Source organism: Theobroma umbraticum, unplaced genomic scaffold (assembly GCF_002168275.2).
Source record: "Theobroma umbraticum cultivar Fairchild unplaced genomic scaffold, ASM216827v3 scaffold_30.0, whole genome shotgun sequence".
Taxonomy (NCBI): Eukaryota; Viridiplantae; Streptophyta; class Magnoliopsida; order Malvales; family Malvaceae; genus Theobroma; species Theobroma umbraticum.
In genome coordinates, this window is record NW_018397254.1 from 4,718,831 (window position 1) to 4,740,832 (window position 22,002).

Here is a 22,002-nt window from a genome sequence, read left to right on the forward strand (position 1 = left end):
AAAAATTAGTAATATATATCTCTTGATAGTTTAACTTTAAACTTGTTGAATTTTTTCTTCTCAACATGAACTTAAAACTTTTTGCTTTCGTTTTTGAAAGAAAAATGAGGTTGCCCTTTAATCAAGCAATTGGAATGATTACACATGCAAAAAGATCAATGGTTTTTCCCCCTTTTTTTTATAGTTTATAACTGGACTTTGATTCTTTTGATACTTGTGAAGTCATCTTAGGACTTGGAGTAATATCTAACCTTCCTCTCTAGAGTAGTAGTGATGAAGAGCAAAATGTTGACTTTTTTCTTTCAGTGTCTTGCGTAAGCATATAGGAGAATGGATGGAAATTAAAGGAAAAAAAATGAAAAAAGTTGAGAATGAAGGAATAAAAATGCTGTGACTAAAGGATGATGAGTCTATTCATCATAGTTGTTTTTCCCTTTGCATTGGCTAATTTGCTAAAAATGAATGTGCTATTTGCATATATGTTAATTTGTCTCAACTATTTGTTAATCTATTACTTATACCATATTAATGAATCTCAGAAAATTTGTTCAATTCACCAAAAATTAGACAATTCATGCGATTTTGGGAGAGACGAGGATGATATCCTAAACTAAATTCCAATTCTCATTTATTTTATTAGTTGCTTTTACCATAAAAAGCAATAATTTCAATGATTCAAATCTCAGCTCCTTATCTATCTCTATTCAATCCAACATCAAATCCAGATCTTGTCCAGGGATGCACACACTTAGTGCTTATTTGACTTGACTTTTTTTTAGTTTATTTATTTTTTAAAAATAAAAATCAGGTCAAATATAAATTTTGAAAAGTTCTTATAAATAAAATTTTTAAAAAAAGAGCTTTAGGAAAAGCTCATATGAGGAGCTTTTTCTTCTCTTTTTTTTTTAAATACAAGAAAATTTTTATTTTTGTTTCAAAAATATCCTTATCTATTAAAAATAATTATAATATAATTCTCTTAAAAAAAATACATAATTTTAACAAAAATTATAACTTATAAAAAAAAATTTACCAAACAACTTCAGTTTAATTCTAAAAGTTATTATTTTTCATAAGAACTTCATAATAACTTTTAAGCTAGAAAAAAGTTAGACCAAATAGATTCTTATTACAAAAAGATGGCATTTATAAATTTTTGGTATATATTATTATTTTCAAGTAATTACAGTAATCAATATATATATATATATATATATATATAAATAGATTCTCTCTTCTCTTTGCCCATTGCCCATTTTGCTTATACCTCGTTTCTTTTTTTTTCCTCTTTCTCAACTTGAACAATTACTATTAATAAAAATAAAGACAGAAAGTTGAACCAGAACCTTAAATTAACTACTTAAAAATGCCATTAAGCTAAAATATACGAGAAATGTCATCCTAGATTATTTGAATAAGAAGAAGAATTTGCTGTCATCCATCAGATCACATCAAATGATCATCCAAAGATATGCATTTCACGCTTAGTGGACCACTACCCATCCGATTATATATGTGATGTTCCCAATTTTACTTCACACCCTCTAAACATTTATCAAAAAGGCACACTCAGTAAATTTCGTCAAGCAAATTTTAAATGAAACAATGTTGTTCACAGTTTTTCTCGTGAAGCACGAGGTCGAGGTGGTATAGAAGCATTGGCAGAAGGTGGTATCAAAAAATGATCCCTACAAACCCCACAAACCCTAATGTGGGGACCGATCGATTCTTCACATTTTTCTAATTATACCCACACACTTACTCATTCCAACTGTGAGATTACATTTTTACAAACTAAATTAATATTTAGTACAGAAAATCTTATTCATGTCATGCGATAAAAAAAGAATAAATAAATAAATAATAATCTTGATTTTTAGACAATGATAGTCTAATATTCTTTAATTCAAAATTTGGAATTTCGATAAAATATTCTTGAGATTATGGGTTGTGCTATCATCCACTGTAATTTTGGAACCTAGCTGCGGGGTTTTTAAATGAGCTAAATTGCATAAATAATTGTGTTGAAATGATTGCATTAAGTATCTTTTTATTTGTGATTTATGATAGTACCAAGAATAAGAAAATTATATAGATGTATGAAACATTAGCTTTCCCTCTTTTTTTTTTTTTTTGTCTTTTTGGTTCACGATATTCACTATACAAAAATAGTGTTCAAATTGGTTGAATATAACCTTGTCTATTTTTTGTATTGGAAATGGGGTATAAATATTGACAAACTTGAGCTTCCTACACATAGATATAGCATCAATCGCAACCTACAAAATGAGACTATTAAAGTTTTTATAATTTACTTAAAATTAATTAACATATTGTAATATTACCAAATAGCAATAAATAGAATGAGATATCCTAGTCCATGAATATGAGTATATATTGTTCAATAATTCATTGAAGCAATCAAAAAGTAAATTGTTTTTTTTATTGGCTACTGCTTGTTGATTTTACTGTAACTTATTTCTGTCATTAGTTATATGTTTTTTTTAAGAAAAGTCATTATTCATATGTTATAATTACTATTTTTCTTTGTTTTTAAAGATTTGGTCTACCTTGTGTTTATCTTCTTATCATTTTGGTTATGGTCTTTGTCATGTGGTTGTTGAGTCACTTGAGATCTTTTCTGTTTTAGAGTTTTATTAGAGGTTGCTACTTAGACTTTGTTTATCTGTCGCTAGTCTTCGTGCATTTTATTTGTATTATTTTCCTTGTATTAATAAAACTAAATTTACGCAAAGTACAAAAGGTCTTAAGGTTCAGTGGTGGTGTGAGCACGCGCTTCACAGTGAAAAGTCGGGGCGTCTAGGTCTAGCCAATCTGGTCCAGAGATCAGTCCCCACCGCCCACGTCTTTATTTTAGTCGATGCTACTATCTCGCGCACAGCTAGAAATTGGTGGTCTGGTCTAGGTGGCTGCCTCTCTGCTGTCTGCACGGGCGGGGCTGTCACCCCCTCGCTTCTGTCTGCTGCCTTGCTGCCCATGCTAGGGCTGAGCCGTCAGTGGAAGGGGTGCAACTTAGGGAAAACAACATGGATCTGTGAAGTGGGTACAATGTACACGTATTTATGATCAGTACATACAAAGTTGCAGTCACAATTAGGGAAGAAATTTTACTGGATATTTTATATGTTTGCCCACTATCACATCTCGGGTTGAGTTGGGTTGGATTGTCCAAGGGATCGGATAGGGACGTGGCATGCGGTGTGCCATTCTCTAATTTGGATGGTGACTTTGGCATGAGATAAACATGGAATTTTTTTCCAATGCCCTGGTATATTTTTATGGTCATACCTAGTGGAACTAAGTATATCATTTTCTTTCCAAGTATCGAGTGGAGAAAATGGACAATGAAGATATCCATGCCTATTGGTATTTTCAATTAAAGAAAATGGTGGTATTATTAATAATTTTGATACAATATTGCGTTAAATCATTTATTCGAAGGGTTTTCGTTATTCAAAAGCAGTGAAGGCATGGCTTTTGGTGAAGCCCTTTGAGAAGTAAACGAAATGACTTATATAAATCGTGGGTTTTCTTTCCCTCAAAAAGAGGGGGCTTCCTTTCTTTCTTATCTCAGTGTCAAACCTGACATAACATGGAGTTTCCAATTCCATTATTGGCTGGTTGTGACGGATCAAAACTGTCTATCAAACTCTTTCCGTACTTTCCAATTACATAGTTCTTCAAATTTCTTTATATTTTTCTCAAGTTAAATAGTGTACTTTATTTTCCTTTTTACGAACATTATTAATTACTCATTTTCCGGAATTCGTTAAAGCTGTAATACCCATTTTAGCAGTCAAGATTATATGCTAGTCTTTTTTATATTTATAATTCAAATTAGGGATGTATATGCAAGATTGCATGAACATATAACATTCAAAATTATTAAAACATTTCATTGCAAGTAATGTTTTCATGCGTTTAATTATAACACTTACTTTTGGCCCAATTTTTTTTTATTAAAAAGGTTAATGTAACACTAACTTTCTGATATTAGTAAAATAATAGGAAAAGGAATGATGATGCATGTCCTGATTTTGGAAGATATAATAAATAAAAGATTTTTAGAAAGGATCTTGACGTAATTCACTCTCATCATGTCATAGATATGCCATATATGCAAGAATTAAATGCAAATTACCACAAGTAAATCTTCACAAAATCTCACAATAAATACAGTATCTAAATTCCTTTCCCATTTAAGCTCTGATCCAAACTATCAATTCCTCGTTATTGCATTAAAAAAAAGTATACAAGAAAAAGATATATCACCATTTATATCTCTTAATAATATAAATAAAACCAAAATTATAAAAAACATATCCATCAGAGATTTTCCTTTTTCTGATGAGACATATGAGAAAATCAAAAACAAAACGACGACCCGACCTAGAAAATACAAGGGCAAAGATATCCAAAGTACGCTGTTTAAATCACTAAATGCTCAAGGATCTCACTGTTCCCTTCAACCTTGGATTGTATCAGATTTCGTTCTTGTCACGAAAGAAACAATCTTTAAATTATTACTACTACTACTACAAACCCCTTGCATACAGATAGAAAGACAGAAAAGAAAAATACAGAAAGAGAAAAGGAACAAAGAGAAGAAGAGATCAAAGTGAGACAAAACTATAAACCACCACCACCCTTCTTTCCTTTGCTTCATAAATCATCAATATTGGCTCTTCCTTTTGCCTCTCTCTCTCTCTCTCCCCCTCTCTTTATTATATCCTATATATAAATATTATTGAGCCCCGCTTTTTATCACTATCTCTCACACCGACCACTTTCTGTTTTCATTTCTCTTACGGCAGAGAAACAAAGACATAAACAAAAAGCTCATTCTTTTGTACCCTTTTGCTCTTGTTTCTCAGACGTTTTCTGGGTTTTTCTTGTTTGCTTTTGTTTTGAGTGTTTCTGTTGTAAGAAAAAGACGAAAAAGAAGAAGAAGAGGAGGCAGTTGGGAGTTTAGTGTAACTAGAGTTTCAGCTTAGCTTTTAGGACCCGAAGTCGTTTAATGGGGTTCAAGGAAGTGAGTTTTGGAGCGTGAAGTTGTGTCTAGCTTTTGTGAAAATGGGTGAAGCAGAGATGGGTTCAGTGTTAAAGGAGACACTAAAGAATCTTTGTTGCAGTAATGGGTGGTCTTATGGTGTTTTTTGGCGCTTTGATCTGAGAAATTCCATGTAAACTTTTTAGTTTGTTTGTTTCATAACATATTTCTTTGGTCCTTGTTTTTCTCTATTTGTCATTTGCTTCTTCCAAATTTATGACATCTTTGGCTTTTAGTTTGTCTCAAGATCTGCTTTTTTTGCTAAAACTTTTATTACTACCTTTCTTATATGCATACTCTTATCACTTTTTTCCCTCTCATGGAAATTGTCAAGTATGCCTGCATGTTTCAATTCAGAAAACAAGTTTTCTTTTCTTTGGAAATTTTTGTAAATAAAAGTTCCTCAAGAGTAGTTATTTTCTTATTAAAATTTCTTAGCAACTCATTATATATCCTCTAAGAAGCAGAGAAAGAGACTTTTTACTGTGATAAACATCATTTTCTGTGTTCGCTACTAGATTCGACTGTGATTTTTTTGCTTACTATAGATTGTACTCTTGGAATATTAACAGGTTGTTAACAATGGAAGATGCCTACTATGAAGAGCAAATGGGGCCTTTGGTTGATAGTATGCTTCTAAAGTTTCACTTCCTGGGTCAAGGGTATGCTTAGTTATCAAGTATTCTGTTTTCAGTATTTGGTTTTTCCTGTTGAAAATCCAGTAACTGTAGTGAAAATACATTCTAATTTGCCAAAATTTTCTCTGTGGATAATTTAGTTTAAAAACAAAAAGAGTAAGTTTGGAGTACTACAAGATCTCTAACAGGGCAAATCTTGTTCTTTTGTCAACTTAGAATTATTGGCCAAGCAGCTTTCACAGGAAAGCATCAATGGATTTTCTCAGACTCCCATGGTCAAGCTTGGGATTCCAATGGAAATCAAAATATATTTCAGGTACCTTTTTCCTTTCTCTGTTTTTCCCTTTTTTTTTCTTTCCTTTTCTTGGTTTTCATTTATGGACTACTTTTTAACTGTCAATGCATCAAAACTTGATACATGCTCATAATCTTTTTTTTTAATTCAATTTTTGTCTAATCACCTTGTCTCTTGCATCTGGGAAATAAGCTAGTCAAAGAGGCAATCCTTTTAGTCTATGATTTGACAATTTTTTTTTTCATTTTACAGGATGAATCTGATTTTCAAAACCAATTTTCATCTGGGATCAAGGTACCTTCAATTTGACAGTGTTTCAACCCCATTACGTGAGTATCTTTTCTCTATGTCAGTATAATCTAAATTTATTGACAATCAAATATGATCTGCAGACAATTGCAATAATCTCCGTGGAAACCCGGGGAGTGGTTCAGTTTGGATCCACACAGAAGGTTAGTATGAATGAAAATGAATAAAATAATTTTCACCCTTATGAAAATTTATTGAACTGAGGTACATCACCCAACTTAGTTATGATGGAAGCCATATATGTTAACTTGTTAAGTGTGAGATTTTTAAATTTGTCATTCCTTGCTACCGACATGAAATCCAAACAGTTTTAAGTTCTTATGGATGGAAATGCTGGAAAAATGTCTATATTTATGCAGGTCTCTTAGGAGTCTTTATATGAAACTGTAAGAAGATCTTATATCTAAATTAAAAGGCCATCCACAGAAAATTGTCTGTTGTTTCTGAGTATTTGGAAATTCTAGTTTCAGTCTTATTTAATCATGTTTTCATGGATTCAAATTTAAGTAGCGATGATAACCTCTGATTATAAAATAAACTCTGACTGGATTTGAGTACCTTAAAGTACATGTTGGAACTATTGTATATGGTTTGTATATTTTATATTTAGATTTGTACTTAAGAAAGGCATAATTAAAAGGAAAAGGATTGATAACTTTATATGTAAGTAAACATCCATCCTATGCCCTAACAGTAGCACTGGCATTGTTGAAAGATACTAATTGTTGTTTGCTGCTCTTGCAGATTTTGGAGAGATTGGAATTTTTGGATGAAACAAAGAAGTTATTTTACGCCATGGAAAGTTTTCATGGGCTTATCCCCCTGGAAAGTGAAACTTGCAATCTAGATGGATTTTTTGCTTCCCTAGCAGCATCTGGAAATTTTTACAATGAGAATCTGACAACTGAACAAGGTGGCTGCTCTAAAGAGCCAAAAGGCAGGCCATGTTCCTTGACAAATCTCGCTAAATCCTTCTGTTCTATGCGTGAGATTCAAGACCAGAGAATTAACTCTGTGCAACAGAATTTATCTCATCTCAGAACTCAACTGCAAACTGTTAGTGCAGAAGCTCAAATCATATCATCTGGTAAGACCGGTAACTGCTTGGCTGCTGATACCCCTTGCCCTAGTACCTGGAGTAGTGAAGGTTCAATTTTGACTTCATTTGAGACATCTTTGCCATATGAAAGGGGCATCTGGGATTCTCCAAACGCAAAAAAGGCAAATGGTCGTTTACTCTGTGGAAAAACGGAACAACATTTTCAGGGTGCTTCAACATTTACTTCATTCTATAGCACAGGAGAACTGGTTGATGCAGAATTACCTATTGTAACCAGCTTTGGGAAAACAGCAGAGAACCTGCATTCGTTTGGCAGTACTGGTGGACTTCTGGATAGTGTAGTTAACCTACAAAGAATCCCTGAGGAGCTTAACCCAGCTGACTTCACAACAGATCTCTCCAACTCCTTTGCACTGGATGATCTTTCTCAGTGGTTTGCTCCTTCACCTCACCAAAACATCAATGGAGCAGGAGCAACAATGACTAGTGATCTTTCATGTTCAAAAGAAGTTACCTCAGTGTCATCCACTCTGGTCAGAGGTGATAGAGTAATTGACATTCCAGTCAGACAAACAGCTAATTCCATCACTGACACGTTCATATCTAATATAGAGAAATCTTCAATTGTTCATGATGATGGATATGATCTGTTTGATGATGTGGGACTGAATTTTGGAGTTGGAAAAACTGGGGAGTGCTTGGAAGATGTTATCATGCCATTGTTGCATGGGGATAACGCTGCTGTGAGTTCTGGAATGTCAGAATCCATTTCAGAATTGGATGTTCATTCCATGAATGGCAAGCGAAAAGGGTTATTCTCTGAACTAGGCCTTGAAGAGCTTCTAGATGGTATTAGTCATTCTTCTTACGTTACCAAATCTATTGTTGAGGATCAATTTTCGACTACTAAAAGAAGGAAAATTGAAAGATCGTCTAATTTTCATCAAGGTCAATTTGTGGGTCTTTCTTGTTCTGGTGGGAGCATGAATCTGGTGCAGCATTCACATAACTGGGACAAGAGTAATAATACTATATTCAACAAAGAGGTTCACCAAAAATCACAAGTAGGTTTATGGATAGATGATGGCTATAGTGTCAATTCTGGACATGCTGCTGTCGCAACATCAAAGAAGCCCACCAGGAAAAGGGCTAAACCTGGTGAAAGTACTCGACCAAGGCCCAAAGACCGTCAGCTGATCCAAGATCGTATCAAAGAGTTGAGAGGGATTATCCCTCATAGTGGAAAGGTACCAACCACTAGTCTTTGCTTTAATTGAGTATATACTGAGAAAAAATGTGTTTGCTATTATCTGGAGAACTCTGTGAAGATTATACATTTTGTTTACTTTAAGAATTGCTATTAGCTCTCTAGTTTATCAAACAATATCATCTAAAATTATGTCTGACATCAAAGTTTTTGTAAAACAATAAAGCATTGGTTTCATTGATAAACTGGCTTACATTATTGTCCATGATGCAGCAGTTGAGCATTGATCTTTTATTGGAGCGGACCATCAAACACCTGCTTTTCTTGCAGGGTGTGACCAAATATGCAGACAAGATTAAACAAGCTGATGAACCAAAGGTAAACAGTTTGTTTGTTTATTTATTTATTTATTTCAGTGAAATGTGATGCCGAAGAAGCTCAGATTTGGTGATTGCAATACACTAACAAGTTAAAAAACTTGCTTGAACTTTAGCTTATTGGCCAAGAGAATGGCCCGCTTCCAAAACACAACAAGATGAGTGGTGGTGCTACATGGGCATATGAAGTTGGGGCTCAGACTATCCCCATTGTAGTTCAGGACCTAAATCCACCTGGCCAAATGCTTATAGAGGTATGGAAATGAACATAAATTTCATTAAAAAAAGAGAGTAAAAAACCAAAGAAAGTCTCCTCAAAAGTGGCTAATTAAACAATATTGATTGTTTGACTGAGCCTTCTTTTCTTTGTTGCAGACGCTCTGTGAAGATCGAGGATTGTTTCTTGAGATAGCTGATGTCATTAGGGGCTTTGGGTTGTATATCTTGAAGGGAGTGATGGAGCTCCAAGAAGATAAGATATGGGCGCGATTCATGGTTGAGGTAAATATGGAAGTTAAAAATTCAAGCAATGTAACTAACTTAAATATGATTTCAAGGAAATAATGGTTTAGCGAACATGACAGGCAACCGAGCAAGTGGAAAGGACAGATATAATTTGGTCCCTTCTCCTTCTTCTGCAGCAAACTGGCACCAGTGGGATTGATTCTGCAAATCAGGAAAGCATGGCCATGGATGGTGGGATTTCCCTATCAAACAATTACCAGCAACCTTTGCTGCTGCCTCCTGTCAGCATGGCTGAGACACTTCAATAATTAGAACACATATTTAAGGGTTCCAGAAGTACCTTGAGCATTCACATCTGAAGGGCCTGCTGTGATTGGTGTTCTGGAAATTGAAGAGCCAAAACTGAAGATAGAGGAGGTTCTTCATTACATTTTCAACTGCCTTAGATACACAATGTATATGGTTGATAGACTAGGAAATATTCTCGAAGGAGTGGCAAGTGATCTATTTGCTTCTTATACAGTTTCTGGAAAGGGAGGCAAGACTGTGGGATATGGAGCCTGCCAGCCTAAGGAGCAAAGCCTGATACAAACTTGTCTCATATATAGCGAACCAATCTGTTTTGCATGTGAGGGGTCTAAATGATGGGTATTGAACTATAGTTCTTAGTTTTTAGCTTCTTCGATGCTGCTCCTGCCATAATTTGTTTATAATCCAAAGCAGATGACACAGTTAGTTGTAGGCTAACCGCTAATTATTTTTTCTTGGTCTGTCTGTTGTTGTTTGATTAGCACAACAATCAATAGAAATTAGCTTGCTTTGTCTTTCCAAATGTTGCATCTTCCAGGCAATTCTGTTACACCACTGCAATATATACTTTCTTCTGATCACAGTGATGTTCCAGTACATAATCAGAAAAATCACTTGAAAATTCTCTTCAGATTAACGTGGTTGCACTGGTGCTGCTGGATAATGCACAGAATTCCACTAAGTTTTTTGCTTCGTGAAAGCAGAGGGCTAGCATGGGCGATAACATATGCTAGAGAAGCAAATTTCTCTTTTCTTTCTCCTTTTTTCCCCGTGTCAAATTTAGAAACGGAAGGATTAGCTATGGCAGTCTGATGTAATAGTTTAATTCCTGTTTACCATAGGCAAAAAGCCTTTTCTACCAGTAATTTGGGCTTAATACTACACTCACCCAAATTCATATGGAGTCCCATTGGTGAAGTAAATACAAAAATGAGTATGCACCGGAACTGCTGTATACTTTTATGCTAGAATATGCCATTCTTCTTCATAACCATAAGGTAAGGAAGATGCCGTTTGTGAGAGGTTAACATCTAAAAACATGTGTGCATTTTATGCGGCTTTAGCTGGTGTCTGGTGCTTCCTCCACCATTAAGCTAATCCAAATAGATTCTCTTGCATGGATTTGCCATACCATGCAGTACAGGGATACTTATTGTAAACTATACAAATTCTAGAAAGAGATTTCCATTTTAAAACCTTAATTAAGAAAGAGCTTGGAAGGTCAGCATTGGCTTTAGCAAAGTGTAAAGCTAGTTCAACTAACACATTAAGCAAATGATAGTCACACTTTGAGACATGAGTAGACCCGGCTGAAGAGAGGGTAACTTCTGATAGCTGAGTTTGCCTTTCAAACCAGTGCACTGCAGCTGTGGAAAGACCAACATCAGGAGATAAGTGCTCTCTCCATTCTAGTGAAATCAGCAAAACCCAATCCAAGCCCTGTTTTGTATCCTAGTGCCCCACTTTATTTAAAGATGGGAACCTTGATGGTCCTATTCATGACCTAATTTCCCTTGACGAGGGCATTTTATATGCTTGGGCTGTACTATTTTAAGAATGAGTTATCCTGCTTGTCATTAATTAATGATATTAATTAAAATTCATAGATTCATATTGGCCTCTCCACTTTAGTCGAAGATCACTGGAGGGAAGGTTTTGTTGCAGTTGCAATGCTCAATTCGACATAGCAGAAGAATAACTGATTCACTTTGGCCTGAGGTTTATAGCATTTCTGATAATTATTCCTTAATGATGTGCAATAAATCTTCGGGACATTGCAGTTTGTTTCTCATAGGAAAACCATCACATCAGTTTTTTCTTTTCCCCCTCTTCTGCGAACAAAAGTCTACGTTGATGATGATTACGGACGCAGGGTACGTTGCAGAATGAATGCTGCATTCAATGCAAAGATGATGATGATGTCACTGGTTCAGAAACGAAGCCTTTGCATTAACCCTAGTATACTATTTGATAGCCCCAAGATAGGGTTAGGACGAATTGCAGTGGCACATTAGCACTGTTATGTTCAAGGTCATTACCTACGTACAGAAGGTACCAGGATCGGATTACGAAAAACTCAGGATATTGAGATACTTTATCTAAAGGTTGGTGCTGTTTCCTAATTTTCTTATCTGCATGAGACAGATCAGAGAGGATTCCATTCAGAGATCCACTTAGCAGGACAGTTAAACAAAGAGGTAGAATTAATACTTTTATGACCTAGATCATGGGCAGGTGGCGTTCAGCTTTTCAATTTAGGACACATTATGTCAGCAGACAGCAGCATCCCGACATAAAAATTGGTTTTATGCCATCAAAAGATCTTTCACCATCTGGATCACGAAAGAGTGCTAACATTCTTGCCGAGTTTACCTAGAACGAAACGAAAGACTAAACCTTGATATCTAAACTTCAAAATGCAGCAGGTTCACAGAACATTTAACTAAACATGATCAGAGAGCTAGGCTGGAGCCCCTGGCAGAATGTCAAGTAGATTTATCAAGTTTGTTCCAATTGATATGCCTCATTGACTTTCATTTTGTAACAAGATTTTTTGTGCATAAATGTTGCTTGGTGACGATTGCATTTATGGCTATTAAATCATGCTTACTTTATAAAAGAGATAGCAACATTAATGGTATAAAAGATGCATGATTTCCATAGTTAAAAATTGCAAGAGGGAGAGTACCTTTTACTATGTGTCCACATCACGACCTTATTACCCACCAAAATAGTAAGAAATTGCTTCTAGAATCCCCGCGCAGGTGGGCTTTGATTTTGTTTACATTTTCTTGAAAAGATCAGAAACATCAGATTCCAAATGTCCTCTTTATATAATCCAATAATTACACTGCTTTGGATCAACAAAGCCTCAGCCACACATTGCATGCCGGGTCCGCTCTGCAGTGCCTTGCGGTCTTTGCTTCCCATTGTCAACATAGCACCAATTGTTTCTGTATAATCTCAACGTATCCCATTTCCCAAAAACATTTGTTGTCGTGACGAGCATAAAAGATGGTTCATGGGAAGGAAGTATTTGAGGGAGTGGAGTGGAGGATAAGGGTGGCCGATGGCTCGTCGGAGTTTTTGACTCAAGAAACAGGGCTTGCCAGAAAGGCTTGGCTAGGAATAAAAGGCCTGATTTCAGGCTTGCCTTTCAAAGTGCTTATGTTTTTGAGGAGAGAATGGGACATGGGGGTTAATGATCCTAGAAAATTGATCCATTGCATTAAGGTAGGATTGGCACTCGCAATTGTATCACTGTTCTACTTTATGAGGCCGTTGTATGATAGTGTCGGAGGGAATGCTATGTGGGCTGTTATGACAGTTGTAGTAGTATTTGAGCAAACTGTTGGTAAGTATATGTTTCCAACTTCTTCAAAACCTTGTCGTTTTCTTACCCTGAGAGGGAGGTTATTTAACCTGAACATTTCGACTTTACCACATCACAGGCGCAGCCCTATACAAATGTTTGAACAGAGTTTGTGGAACTTGTCTAGCCGGATTTCTTGCCGTTGGGGTTCACTGGGTTGCCAGTCAATCAGGAGAGAGCTTTGAGCCCTTTGTTGTGGGAGCCTCAGTTTTCCTACTAGGTATGTAGTGTGATCTTGATATTGGCTTTGCTTATGAATTATGATAGGTAATCATATATAATTTGCATATTGCTAAACCAGGTTAATCATATATAATTTGCATATTGCTAAACCAGGTTATCTTTAATTCCTTTTTCAGCTTCCGTAGCAACCTTCTCTAGACTCATTCCGTCAGTAAAATCCCTGTTTGATTATGGCGCCATGATCTTTATCCTCACCTTCAGCTTCGTTGCAGTATCAGGATATAGGGTGGATAAACTGTTTGACAAGGCCCATCAAAGAATATCCACCATTATCATTGGAACTTCATTGTGCATTATTGTAATCATGATTGTCTCCCCCATTTGGTCTGGTCAGGAACTACATAGCCTGATTGTTCGTAACATGGACAAACTTGCAGATTCCCTGGATGGTTGGTGCATCTCTTTCTGCAGTTCTGGTTCATAATATAAGTAGTTTGTTTTTCAACTCGACATGCTAAGAACCTGTCTTACCACTATGGGTTCAGGTTGTGTAAAACAATATTTTAATCACCGTGGGGAGTGCACCAACAGCAACGAAGAGGCTGATAAAAAATTGCAAGGTTACAAGTGCGTGCTAAGCTCCAAGGCATCAGAAGAATCTATGGTAAGTGACAGGACTTATAAAGTACATAAATCTGTTAACGCTCCCTCGTGTAATTTTTGAACTGAATAGGATATTGGCATATTTTCCATCTACAGGCAAGTTTTGCTAGGTGGGAGCCTTCCCATGGCCGGTTCAACTTCCGGCACCCATGGAAACAATACCTGAAAATTGGGGCATCAATGCGCAGCTGTGCTTACAGCATAGAGGCTCTCAGCAGTTGCTTCAATTCAGAAAAGCAGGTCATCCCAGTTCAAAGACTTGATTTAATCTGTTATGATTTGTTCCATGATGATAAAATAAGAGTACTAATTCAGGCTGCCATGATCACTTGTTTTACACTTTAAACAGGCAGCTGAGTTCATAAAGAAGCATCTCAGAACTAGTTGCTTGAAAGTGAGCTCTAGCTCTTCAAGCACCGTAAGAGAGCTAGCCAATACTGTCAAGACAATGAAGAAGTCATCCACTATAGATTTGTTGATTGGAGAAATGAACAGTGCAGTGCAAGAACTCCAGAATGACTTAAAATCCCTTTCTTATCTGCTGAATCCATCAACAATGCCAGAAAACAAAAAAATGAAGACATCCATGGAAGCAACAGCCACGGTCCCTCTCATGGAAATCATACCAGTGGTGACTTTGGCTTCTATACTAATTGAAATAGCTGTGCGGATTGAAGCCCTTGTTGGTGCTGTGAAAGAACTAGCGAAGTTAGCAGACTTCGCAACCCATGACGACAAGTCCAAGCAAACCAAAACGAAAGATAAAATTGTACCAGATGAAGAGCAATCTGAGGGAACCATGAAGGCTTTTCAAAGGGTCTGAATTCTTAAAAATGTAGTAATTTTTCTCTTTTGTGAAAATGAATTCATGGATGGTAAGAAAGGTAAACAAAACAAACTGGTGGTGTAAAAAGATCGAACAAAACAAGTAGAAGTTAGCAGGATCACAGTAAGAAATCGCTCTATTCCTATTTGCCAATGCTTAAATGACTCATTGATAAACTCTTATAGGCTTTATGCTTGCGTGGCTTGATTCGTGAATGTAACAGTAATCTTTTCAAAAGTTTAAGGTGGGATTTTAATCCATAACCATACTGTAAAAAAAAAAAAAGAAGTAAAAGAAAGATTGTCAAACTTAATAATCCTTTTTTCTTCAAATTACATTCATCAATCTTCCTCATAGGCTTCATGTACATCCACGTAAGTGTGTGAAAATTTATTCACCAAGAAATATGCACTATATTATGATTGATAAGTAAAAATTCTCTATTTGGGCCAATCTTTACTCCTATTAATCCAAACATTAAGTCGTTTAGGTCAAGGCCCAAAATAAATTGTCGGCTCAAATAGAGCCCAAAACTTCCTGGATCCTTCTAGGGTTTTCCAGCCTCTTTTTTACTTGAAAACAAAATCAAAACCTTCTGAATTGAATCGGTTTCAGTTGGGTTAGTTGAAAGATGGCGGAAACAATCCTCACGTCAGAAAACCTTTCCAATCCGTCCCCGTTGAATCCCCCGTCCCGTGTAATCTGCCATGTGTATGTTCTTCCTTCTCTTCTAGTTTTGTCATTTCTTCTTTTTATGTTAAATTATATGTGTGAAGTTTAATCTTTACGTAATTTTCCACTGATTTTAAGTAGGTGTCAGAAGCAATTCTCGCAATACACTTGCCCTCGATGTAATTCCCGCTATTGCTCTCTTCATTGCTACAAGGTAACCTCTATTTCACGCTTTAAAGTTGAATCGGAGATGAATTTTTTTAAAAATTATTTTGAATGGAATCAAAATTAACTTTTCTTTGGGTAATTTTATTGCAGTCTCATAGTCTTGGCTGTACTGAATCATTTATGCGAGAAAATGTAGTTGAGGAGCTGCGGCAACTGCAACCTGACGATGAAATTAAACGGAAAATGCTTGAAATTCTGAAACGGTTTCATTCGGAGGAAGAAACCCATACTGTGGATGAAGATGATGATGGTATTTTTTTTAAAAAAAAAACTTTTCTTTGATTTGTTAGCTTACCTGTAACAAGTCTTGATTGAATCGTCTATTAATGAAAATGTAATCTGAATTCTTCTTTTCTTTGTTGGCAGATTCGACTCTTTCCGATGAGACTATTCAGAAGATTTTGTCAGGTATTAGATTCAAAATGCTAAGTTTTATTTGTTCATCTGATCTTACATTGATTTATCTTTCGGATTATGTTCTCTTTGCTTGTACTTAAATTCGAGTTAATTTGTTGTTTTCTTTCTATAGGACGTGAGGTTAGTTTTGATGATTTGTCTCTTGAAGAGAAGAAACGGTTCCAAAAAGCTGTGGCATCTGGAGAATTGAGTAAGATGATTGAGCCCTGGGATCCTTGGTGGTTGAACCCAGCTGCTGGAACAATCTGTCTAAGCAGGGATGGAACTCGGCTTGTACAACCTATTGCCAACCTGGAAGCATCAGTGCCACCAGAAGATGATCTAGAAAGCAACCAATCAAGTGGAATTCCTGTTGGCCCTGAAACTCCACTCCCTTCACTTCGCAAGCTTATTTCTACAGAGCCATCTCCGCTTTTAGCTGTTCATTTGGTTGACATTGTGTATAGCTACTGCTTCACACTTCGTGTCTACAATGGAGATTGGCAATCTGATGCCATAGGATCAGCAATGGTGGTATTGAGTATATCCTGTGTATTGGGTCAAGCTGGACAGCCAGAAACTGTGCGGGAAGCTCTGTCTTATTGCTTGGAGCAAACTTGCTCCCCAGCATATAGGCATATTGGTGGCTTGCAATTTGGATTGGTTCTTGTTGATGATGTAGCTACCCTACTTTCTCTTGGAGGTCCTGCTTTAATCTGTATGCTTTTTGATCTGCAAAGGATGATTCAGGCTGGGGAAGAGGAGTTGAAATCCGAGAAACCAAGAAAGTTGAGGAAAGCGGAAATCAAAAGCAAGTTGAAGCTTGCTGAGAGGAAGGTTCATTTCATTATGTGTTGGGTTCATGAGCAACCAGGGGAAGCATGGTCTTCTTTAGGAGCCATGGTAAAAGCAGAAAAGAGTTCATTCATGGATTATGGAGGCAGTAAAAGCTTTTCGAAAATGGAGAATAAAGCAGAAAACAAGGGAAAAGTTTTGATTGAGGAAATGTAATGAGTTATTCACTATCCCTTAACAATTTTTGAGTTGGGAATGTTGTATGACATGAACATGTAGATCTGCCGTATAAGGTTACATGTAGATTTGGATAAATAAATTTTTTCAGATTAAGTTAAAAAATTAATGAAGAAAATGGATATTAATAGAAAAGTTTTTGCCACAGTATGATAATGATATCTAACGTGAAGGGATGGTCGTCGTTTCTTTTTGGTATAAAAACATACCCAATGTGGTGATGCCGCATTTTAACCTATACCTCCATATGTATGGATCAAGGCCGTCCACGCTTGAGTCCTTAACAGTTGACAGGTCTAAAAGGGGGGAAGCAACGTACTCATCTTATTGTCAACGCAGTGAAACACTAAACGACATCGACTGGCATATCTCACAACGCGTCGTTTCATCACAGTCAAAAAGTTTTAGACTAAAAACCCAAAGAGACCAGCTCGAAGTCATCAGCAAAAGACAATGGTAGATTTGTAATATCACCACACTCTGGCGCCCGATTCTGGTAGGCGCTAGCAAACTATTTGAACCCGATCTACATCAATCCATGAGCCCCCAACATTGTTTAGAGCATTCCAGGCCATTTTTACTTAACTAACCTCAACCCCCCACCCCACGCGAACAAGAAGCAAGAAAGTCGCATCGTCTTGTTCTTGTTCTTGTTCTTCATATCTAGCAAGAAAGAAAAACAACCCTAATATTTTGTTCAATTGTCGAGAAATGGTTGATGTAGCCGATAAATTGGCATATTTTCAAGCGATCACGGGAGTCGAAGATCCCGATTTGTGTACGGAGATCCTCCAGGCCCATGGTTGGGACCTGGAACTCGCCATCTCTTCTTTCACCTCCGCCAATCAAACCTCCGCTTCAACTGCTAACTCTGACTCAGATCCTCGCGAATCACTTAACCGGACCGAATCTGCCTCCGGTTCTGGTCTTGTTGCCGCTCCCTCCTCCGGTTTAGCGTGGAAACTCGTTACATTACCGATCTCCGTGATATCCGGTAGTATAGGTTTAATTTCGGGCGCTGTTGGGCTTGGCTTATGGGCCGCGGGCGGAGTTCTTTCGTATTCCCTTGGGATGATGGGGCTGGGATCGGGGCGGGGAGGGGAATCATCGGCACGATTAGTCTCGGTCTCCGCTGCGGCTTCTGAAGCGATGGATTTCGTGGCGGCGTTTGAGAGAGAGTACGGAACGAGGAGGCCGAATTTTGTCGGCGAGGGTTTCGTGGACGCGTTGCAGAGGTCGAGGAACGCGTTTAAACTGTTGTTTGTGTATTTGCACTCGCCGGACCATCCGGATTCGCCTGTATTCTGCGAACAGACTTTGTGTTCGGAGGCGGTGGCGTCCTTTGTGAATGAGAATTTCGTGGCGTGGGGCGGGAGCATTAGGGCTAGTGAAGGTTTCAAAATGAGTAATAGCTTCAAAGCCTCCAGGTTCCCGTTTTGTGCCGTGGTCATGCCCGCTACTAATCAGAGGATCGCGCTTCTTCAACAGGTATCAACGGTGTAATTCTCTCTGCTGTTTTGGATAAAATTGTTGATAATGTAATTTGTTACCGTTTTCGAGTGCCAAAGATCACAGTGATCGGTCATCCTCTCGCAAAAGTCAGAAACTGCAGTTGACCCATAGTTCATAGTTTTAGATAAATTTATGAGTGCAATTAATCACATTGATTGTGGATAAATGGGTGAAAATCAGAGGTTTGAATCTAATTGTCAATTTTTCATGGTGGTTCTGCTCCGATGTAATTGTCAATACTGATTTACTTTGACAGGAAGTTAAGTTTTACATGGCCAAAAACTATGCATAACGATTATTTGTTAAAGAAAAGAAATTGCTGAATAAATAATCTTTTAATGATTAAGTTTAAACTGAAGCTTATCTTATTTGATCTTTCGTATTCCAGATACCAGCTCCTCATATTCTGTCATAAGTCATTTTGAGACTTATAACATACTTCTGTCTGGCATTACCTTTTAGTTTCCTTGCATTTGAGATGCAGCCTAAACCTAAATCATGCTTTCTTCATTCCTAATTACATGTTAATTATGTTTGCTTGTATATGTTTTAGAAAACTTATTTGAAACTTTAATAGCACTTGTCATTATCTTCAACTTTCGGTTTGCTTTCCCTTGACTTGTCATTATAAATGGTTGATTGAATGAGTTTATCTTTGTGAGCGTGTATGTGTAAACTTGTTCTCTTTTACAAGTCAGGTTTATATACTTTTATTAGCATTGTCTTATTTTACATTCCACCTAAATGTTGAATGAGGATTTAAGAGGCTTGACACAAAGCTGTCAATTGTATTAATTTATACTAGTTGATTATGGGTAATGATCACTAATGGCAGCATAACTAGATACTACGTGATGAAAATACCTTTTTACTCATTCCACTAAGAATCTTTCTTGTCAGGAATTTTACCTTCATATCTGAATCTATTTGAGGGGAACTCTTAGAAAAGAGAAGTCGAAATATTCTGCAGTTAAAAAGCAAGCAGTTTTAGCTCATCTTGACTAACTTTTAGTTTCCTACGTGCACTCACTCCAGCTTTATGATACATGCTGCATGAAGTTATCTCTTTCTTAGACCTCGGTCTCTTTGCCTGTTACTTCAGAATGTACAAAACCCCAGGAATGCCAATATTGTGAATGGTGGTCTTGCCTATTGAGTATTACAATGAACTATTCCCTTTCTCTGCAGGTTGAGGGACCAAAATCTCCTGAAGAAATGCTCATGGTACTGCAGAGAGTGCTTGAAGAAAGTGCTCCTGTTCTTGTTGCAGCAAGGTTGGATGCAGAAGAGAGAAGAAACAACATGCGCTTAAGGGAGGAGCAAGATGCTGCTTACAGAGCAGCACTTGAGGCTGATCAAGTAGGCTGCTTTTTTAATCTTAGTTGCTTTAGTAATGTTTACTTCATTTGGGCCAGATGACATTCTTCATTTTTGCTTCATTGCTATCAGGATATTCCAAGATTAAAAATGAAAACCAATAATCCTCTTTTTCTCACTGATAGGATTTATTGCTTAAAAAATGTGCCATTTGACTGATGATATTCCATTGTCTTAACCTTGTGATTCCTTTTATGACATTAGGCTAGGGAACGGCAGAGGAGAGAGGAGCAAGAACGTCTGGAAAGGGAAGCTGCAGAAGCTGAGCAGAAACGTAAGGAAGAAGAAGAGGCTCGTGAAAGAGCAGCACGTGAAGCTGCTGAAAAGGAGGCAGCCCGAGCTAGAATGCGGCAAGAGAAGGCCTTGTCACTTGGTGATGAACCTGAGAAAGGGCCAAATGTTACACAAGTAATTTCCTTCTTTGGATTTAACTTAATTGTTTTTAGTTCTAGTTATGCTGGTTTAAGCACCTTTCATATCTCAGTTCAAATGATCTGTTATTCTGCTGCAAACTTGCAATGATATGACCGTAATGTTTTATTTTTTTTCCCCTTCTCCCTCATCCCCTGCTTTTTTCAAGTTTCCCTACTGACACACTTAATTTTATTCATTTCGAAATTAAATGTGTGCATGTTCTGTTGGCAAATCAGGTTTTGGTACGCTTTCCTACGGGTGAACGTAAAGAAAGGAGGTTTCACAGTTCGGTGACAATCCAATCACTTTATGACTATGTTGATTCTTTGGGTTGCTTAGAAGTTGAGGATTACAGCCTTGTGTCCAACTTCCCCCGAGTTGCTTATGGTTCAGAGAAGCGCTCTTTGTCATTGAAAGAGGCAGGATTACATCCTCAGGCCAGCCTTTTTGTGGAGCTAAACTAGTCTGAAGAAGTTGATAGTGTCAAGTTGTATGATGAATGGTGGTTTCAAAGATTCCTGCAAGTAGAGTACATATTTTCTTATGTTTCTTTCTCCTTTCAACATAATTAGCAATGATAAATTGAGACAAAGATAGCTCCGTGACTTTGGATATTCCACTTTTCCGGCTGAGTTACCGTTCCCAGACGTGGGCTTTGAGGATTATTATAAGAATTCTGCATGATCATGGTGTTCTGTATTCTGTCGCATGTCTAGCGTTGCGACGTTAGAAGCTACATGTACATAGTTTTCTACACCCTTTAGAGTTGTTAAACTTAGCGATCCTTGGAACAAAGCCATGCTTCATCGCTGCCCAATTCCCAAGCACACCTGTTTGCAGTTCACAGTATTAAAAGTTGTCACGGTTATCATATTTAAGGTTTACGGGGGGTGCAACCAAACAATAGTGAACCTCTCAATCTCTCAACCACACCGCCACCGCCACCTTAGTTTTTGTCATAATGATTGCGTTTTTATATGAAGATTAAATAAAGAAATGGTGCATTATATTTCTTATGTGGTTCTGAATTGGGTGACGGACTGTCTTCTCTCTTGCAAACCAACAAATTTTGGGTCATCATGTTTATGTTAGCAGCAGATGTCCAAAAGGCATTCCCACCCATTTGATGAAGTCGACTAGATGTTCAAGATAGAAGGGACGTGAAGCAGATTGTTGAAACTAACACGCTTAATAAATGTGGATCCACCATCCAGAATTCAGCAAAGAAAAATGGTGCAGCTTGGCCAAACTAGCCAGAAATAGACAGAAAGATTCTTTCCTATGAAAGAAAGAAATTGAGAGCCCATATTGGATGGTATGCTCATGCTCTTAAAGATTCACAGAGAGAAAAGAGAGATTGAGAGTTTTGATAATTCAAATGGACTGGAACTTAAAGGGTTATGTGAAACTGAAAAGGTTGAAGTGGACATGAAACAAACCTCCAGTCTCTATCAAAGAAAAAACAAGAACACCATGCCCTTGATGAAATAACAATGTTTCAAAACCTCAATATTGTTATCTTTTCCTTTTCCTGCAACGCGTGAAGGCATTTAGGATGGTGATTTTTGCCTGTATATGCCATGGGGATCACACCT

The 22,002-nt window shown here is 37.0% G+C and overlaps 4 protein-coding genes across 7 annotated transcripts; all 4 read left to right on the plus strand.

Annotated features, from left to right (window-relative positions):
- Positions 1 to 4,571: 4,571 nt before the first annotated feature.
- LOC110412257 (Serine/threonine-protein kinase WNK (With No Lysine)-like protein) lies at positions 4,572 to 10,298 on the plus strand. 3 transcript variants are annotated; one of them, XR_002444851.2, is made up of 11 exons: positions 4,572 to 5,204; positions 5,644 to 5,733; positions 5,926 to 6,025; positions 6,257 to 6,298; positions 6,397 to 6,456; positions 7,058 to 8,620; positions 8,854 to 8,958; positions 9,074 to 9,211; positions 9,333 to 9,458; positions 9,542 to 9,839; positions 9,946 to 10,298. XR_002444851.2 is itself a non-coding variant. In XM_021422785.2 (10 exons), exons 1-10 carry the CDS (start codon positions 5,095 to 5,097, stop codon positions 9,728 to 9,730), a joined length of 2,523 nt encoding a protein of 840 aa, XP_021278460.1. In that variant the 5' UTR covers positions 4,572 to 5,094; the 3' UTR covers positions 9,731 to 10,298. The 3 variants fall into 3 exon arrangements, 2 of the variants coding, with proteins under 2 accessions (XP_021278460.1, XP_021278470.1); XM_021422785.2 differs by having other exon boundaries at positions 9,542 to 10,298; XM_021422795.2 differs by having other exon boundaries at positions 8,857 to 8,958; positions 9,542 to 10,298.
- Positions 10,299 to 12,746: 2,448 nt separating this feature from the next.
- On the plus strand, positions 12,747 to 14,883 carry LOC110422809 (aluminum-activated malate transporter 10-like). Its single transcript, XM_089784827.1, has 6 exons — positions 12,747 to 13,086; positions 13,184 to 13,324; positions 13,464 to 13,736; positions 13,833 to 13,951; positions 14,047 to 14,190; positions 14,300 to 14,883. The coding sequence occupies exons 1-6, from the start codon at positions 12,747 to 12,749 to the stop codon at positions 14,771 to 14,773; spliced, it is 1,491 nt and encodes a 496-aa protein (XP_089640953.1). The 3' UTR covers positions 14,774 to 14,883.
- Positions 14,884 to 15,348: 465 nt separating this feature from the next.
- On the plus strand, positions 15,349 to 17,264 carry LOC110416088 (HIT-type Zinc finger family protein). 2 transcript variants are annotated; one of them, XM_021427934.2, is made up of 5 exons: positions 15,349 to 15,487; positions 15,590 to 15,662; positions 15,767 to 15,926; positions 16,043 to 16,084; positions 16,206 to 17,263. In XM_021427934.2, exons 1-5 carry the CDS (start codon positions 15,408 to 15,410, stop codon positions 17,081 to 17,083), a joined length of 1,233 nt encoding a protein of 410 aa, XP_021283609.1. In that variant the 5' UTR covers positions 15,349 to 15,407; the 3' UTR covers positions 17,084 to 17,263. The 2 variants fall into 2 exon arrangements, with proteins under 2 accessions (XP_021283609.1, XP_021283601.1); XM_021427926.2 differs by having other exon boundaries at positions 15,375 to 15,487; positions 15,587 to 15,662; positions 16,206 to 17,264.
- Positions 17,265 to 17,604: 340 nt separating this feature from the next.
- On the plus strand, positions 17,605 to 21,280 carry LOC110416078 (UBX domain-containing protein). The gene is made up of 4 exons (XM_021427915.2): positions 17,605 to 18,592; positions 19,805 to 19,975; positions 20,198 to 20,401; positions 20,644 to 21,280. Exons 1-4 carry the CDS (start codon positions 17,816 to 17,818, stop codon positions 20,869 to 20,871), a joined length of 1,380 nt encoding a protein of 459 aa, XP_021283590.1. The 5' UTR covers positions 17,605 to 17,815; the 3' UTR covers positions 20,872 to 21,280.
- Positions 21,281 to 22,002: the final 722 nt, after the last annotated feature.

What these genes read in the sequence shown, in the direction of transcription:
- LOC110412257 (XM_021422785.2), top strand. Translation starts at nt 5,095, where the DNA reads ATGGGTGAAGCAGAGATGGGTTCAGTGTTAAAGGAGACACTAAAGAAT. An exon ending in AGTTTGGATCCACACAGAAG is followed by an intron (nt 6,457 to 7,057) that starts GTTAGTATGAAT and finishes CTGCTCTTGCAG; the next exon opens with ATTTTGGAGAGATTGGAATT. An exon ending in GGGCGCGATTCATGGTTGAG is followed by an intron (nt 9,459 to 9,541) that starts GTAAATATGGAA and finishes CGAACATGACAG; the next exon opens with GCAACCGAGCAAGTGGAAAG.
- LOC110422809 (XM_089784827.1), top strand. Translation starts at nt 12,747, where the DNA reads ATGGTTCATGGGAAGGAAGTATTTGAGGGAGTGGAGTGGAGGATAAGG. An exon ending in AGCCTCAGTTTTCCTACTAG is followed by an intron (nt 13,325 to 13,463) that starts GTATGTAGTGTG and finishes TTCCTTTTTCAG; the next exon opens with CTTCCGTAGCAACCTTCTCT. An exon ending in AGGCATCAGAAGAATCTATG is followed by an intron (nt 13,952 to 14,046) that starts GTAAGTGACAGG and finishes TTCCATCTACAG; the next exon opens with GCAAGTTTTGCTAGGTGGGA.
- LOC110416088 (XM_021427926.2), top strand. Translation starts at nt 15,408, where the DNA reads ATGGCGGAAACAATCCTCACGTCAGAAAACCTTTCCAATCCGTCCCCG. An exon ending in TGTGGATGAAGATGATGATG is followed by an intron (nt 15,927 to 16,042) that starts GTATTTTTTTTA and finishes CTTTGTTGGCAG; the next exon opens with ATTCGACTCTTTCCGATGAG. An exon ending in TATTCAGAAGATTTTGTCAG is followed by an intron (nt 16,085 to 16,205) that starts GTATTAGATTCA and finishes TTCTTTCTATAG; the next exon opens with GACGTGAGGTTAGTTTTGAT.
- LOC110416078 (XM_021427915.2), top strand. Translation starts at nt 17,816, where the DNA reads ATGGTTGATGTAGCCGATAAATTGGCATATTTTCAAGCGATCACGGGA. An exon ending in GGATCGCGCTTCTTCAACAG is followed by an intron (nt 18,593 to 19,804) that starts GTATCAACGGTG and finishes CTTTCTCTGCAG; the next exon opens with GTTGAGGGACCAAAATCTCC. An exon ending in CAGCACTTGAGGCTGATCAA is followed by an intron (nt 19,976 to 20,197) that starts GTAGGCTGCTTT and finishes TTATGACATTAG; the next exon opens with GCTAGGGAACGGCAGAGGAG.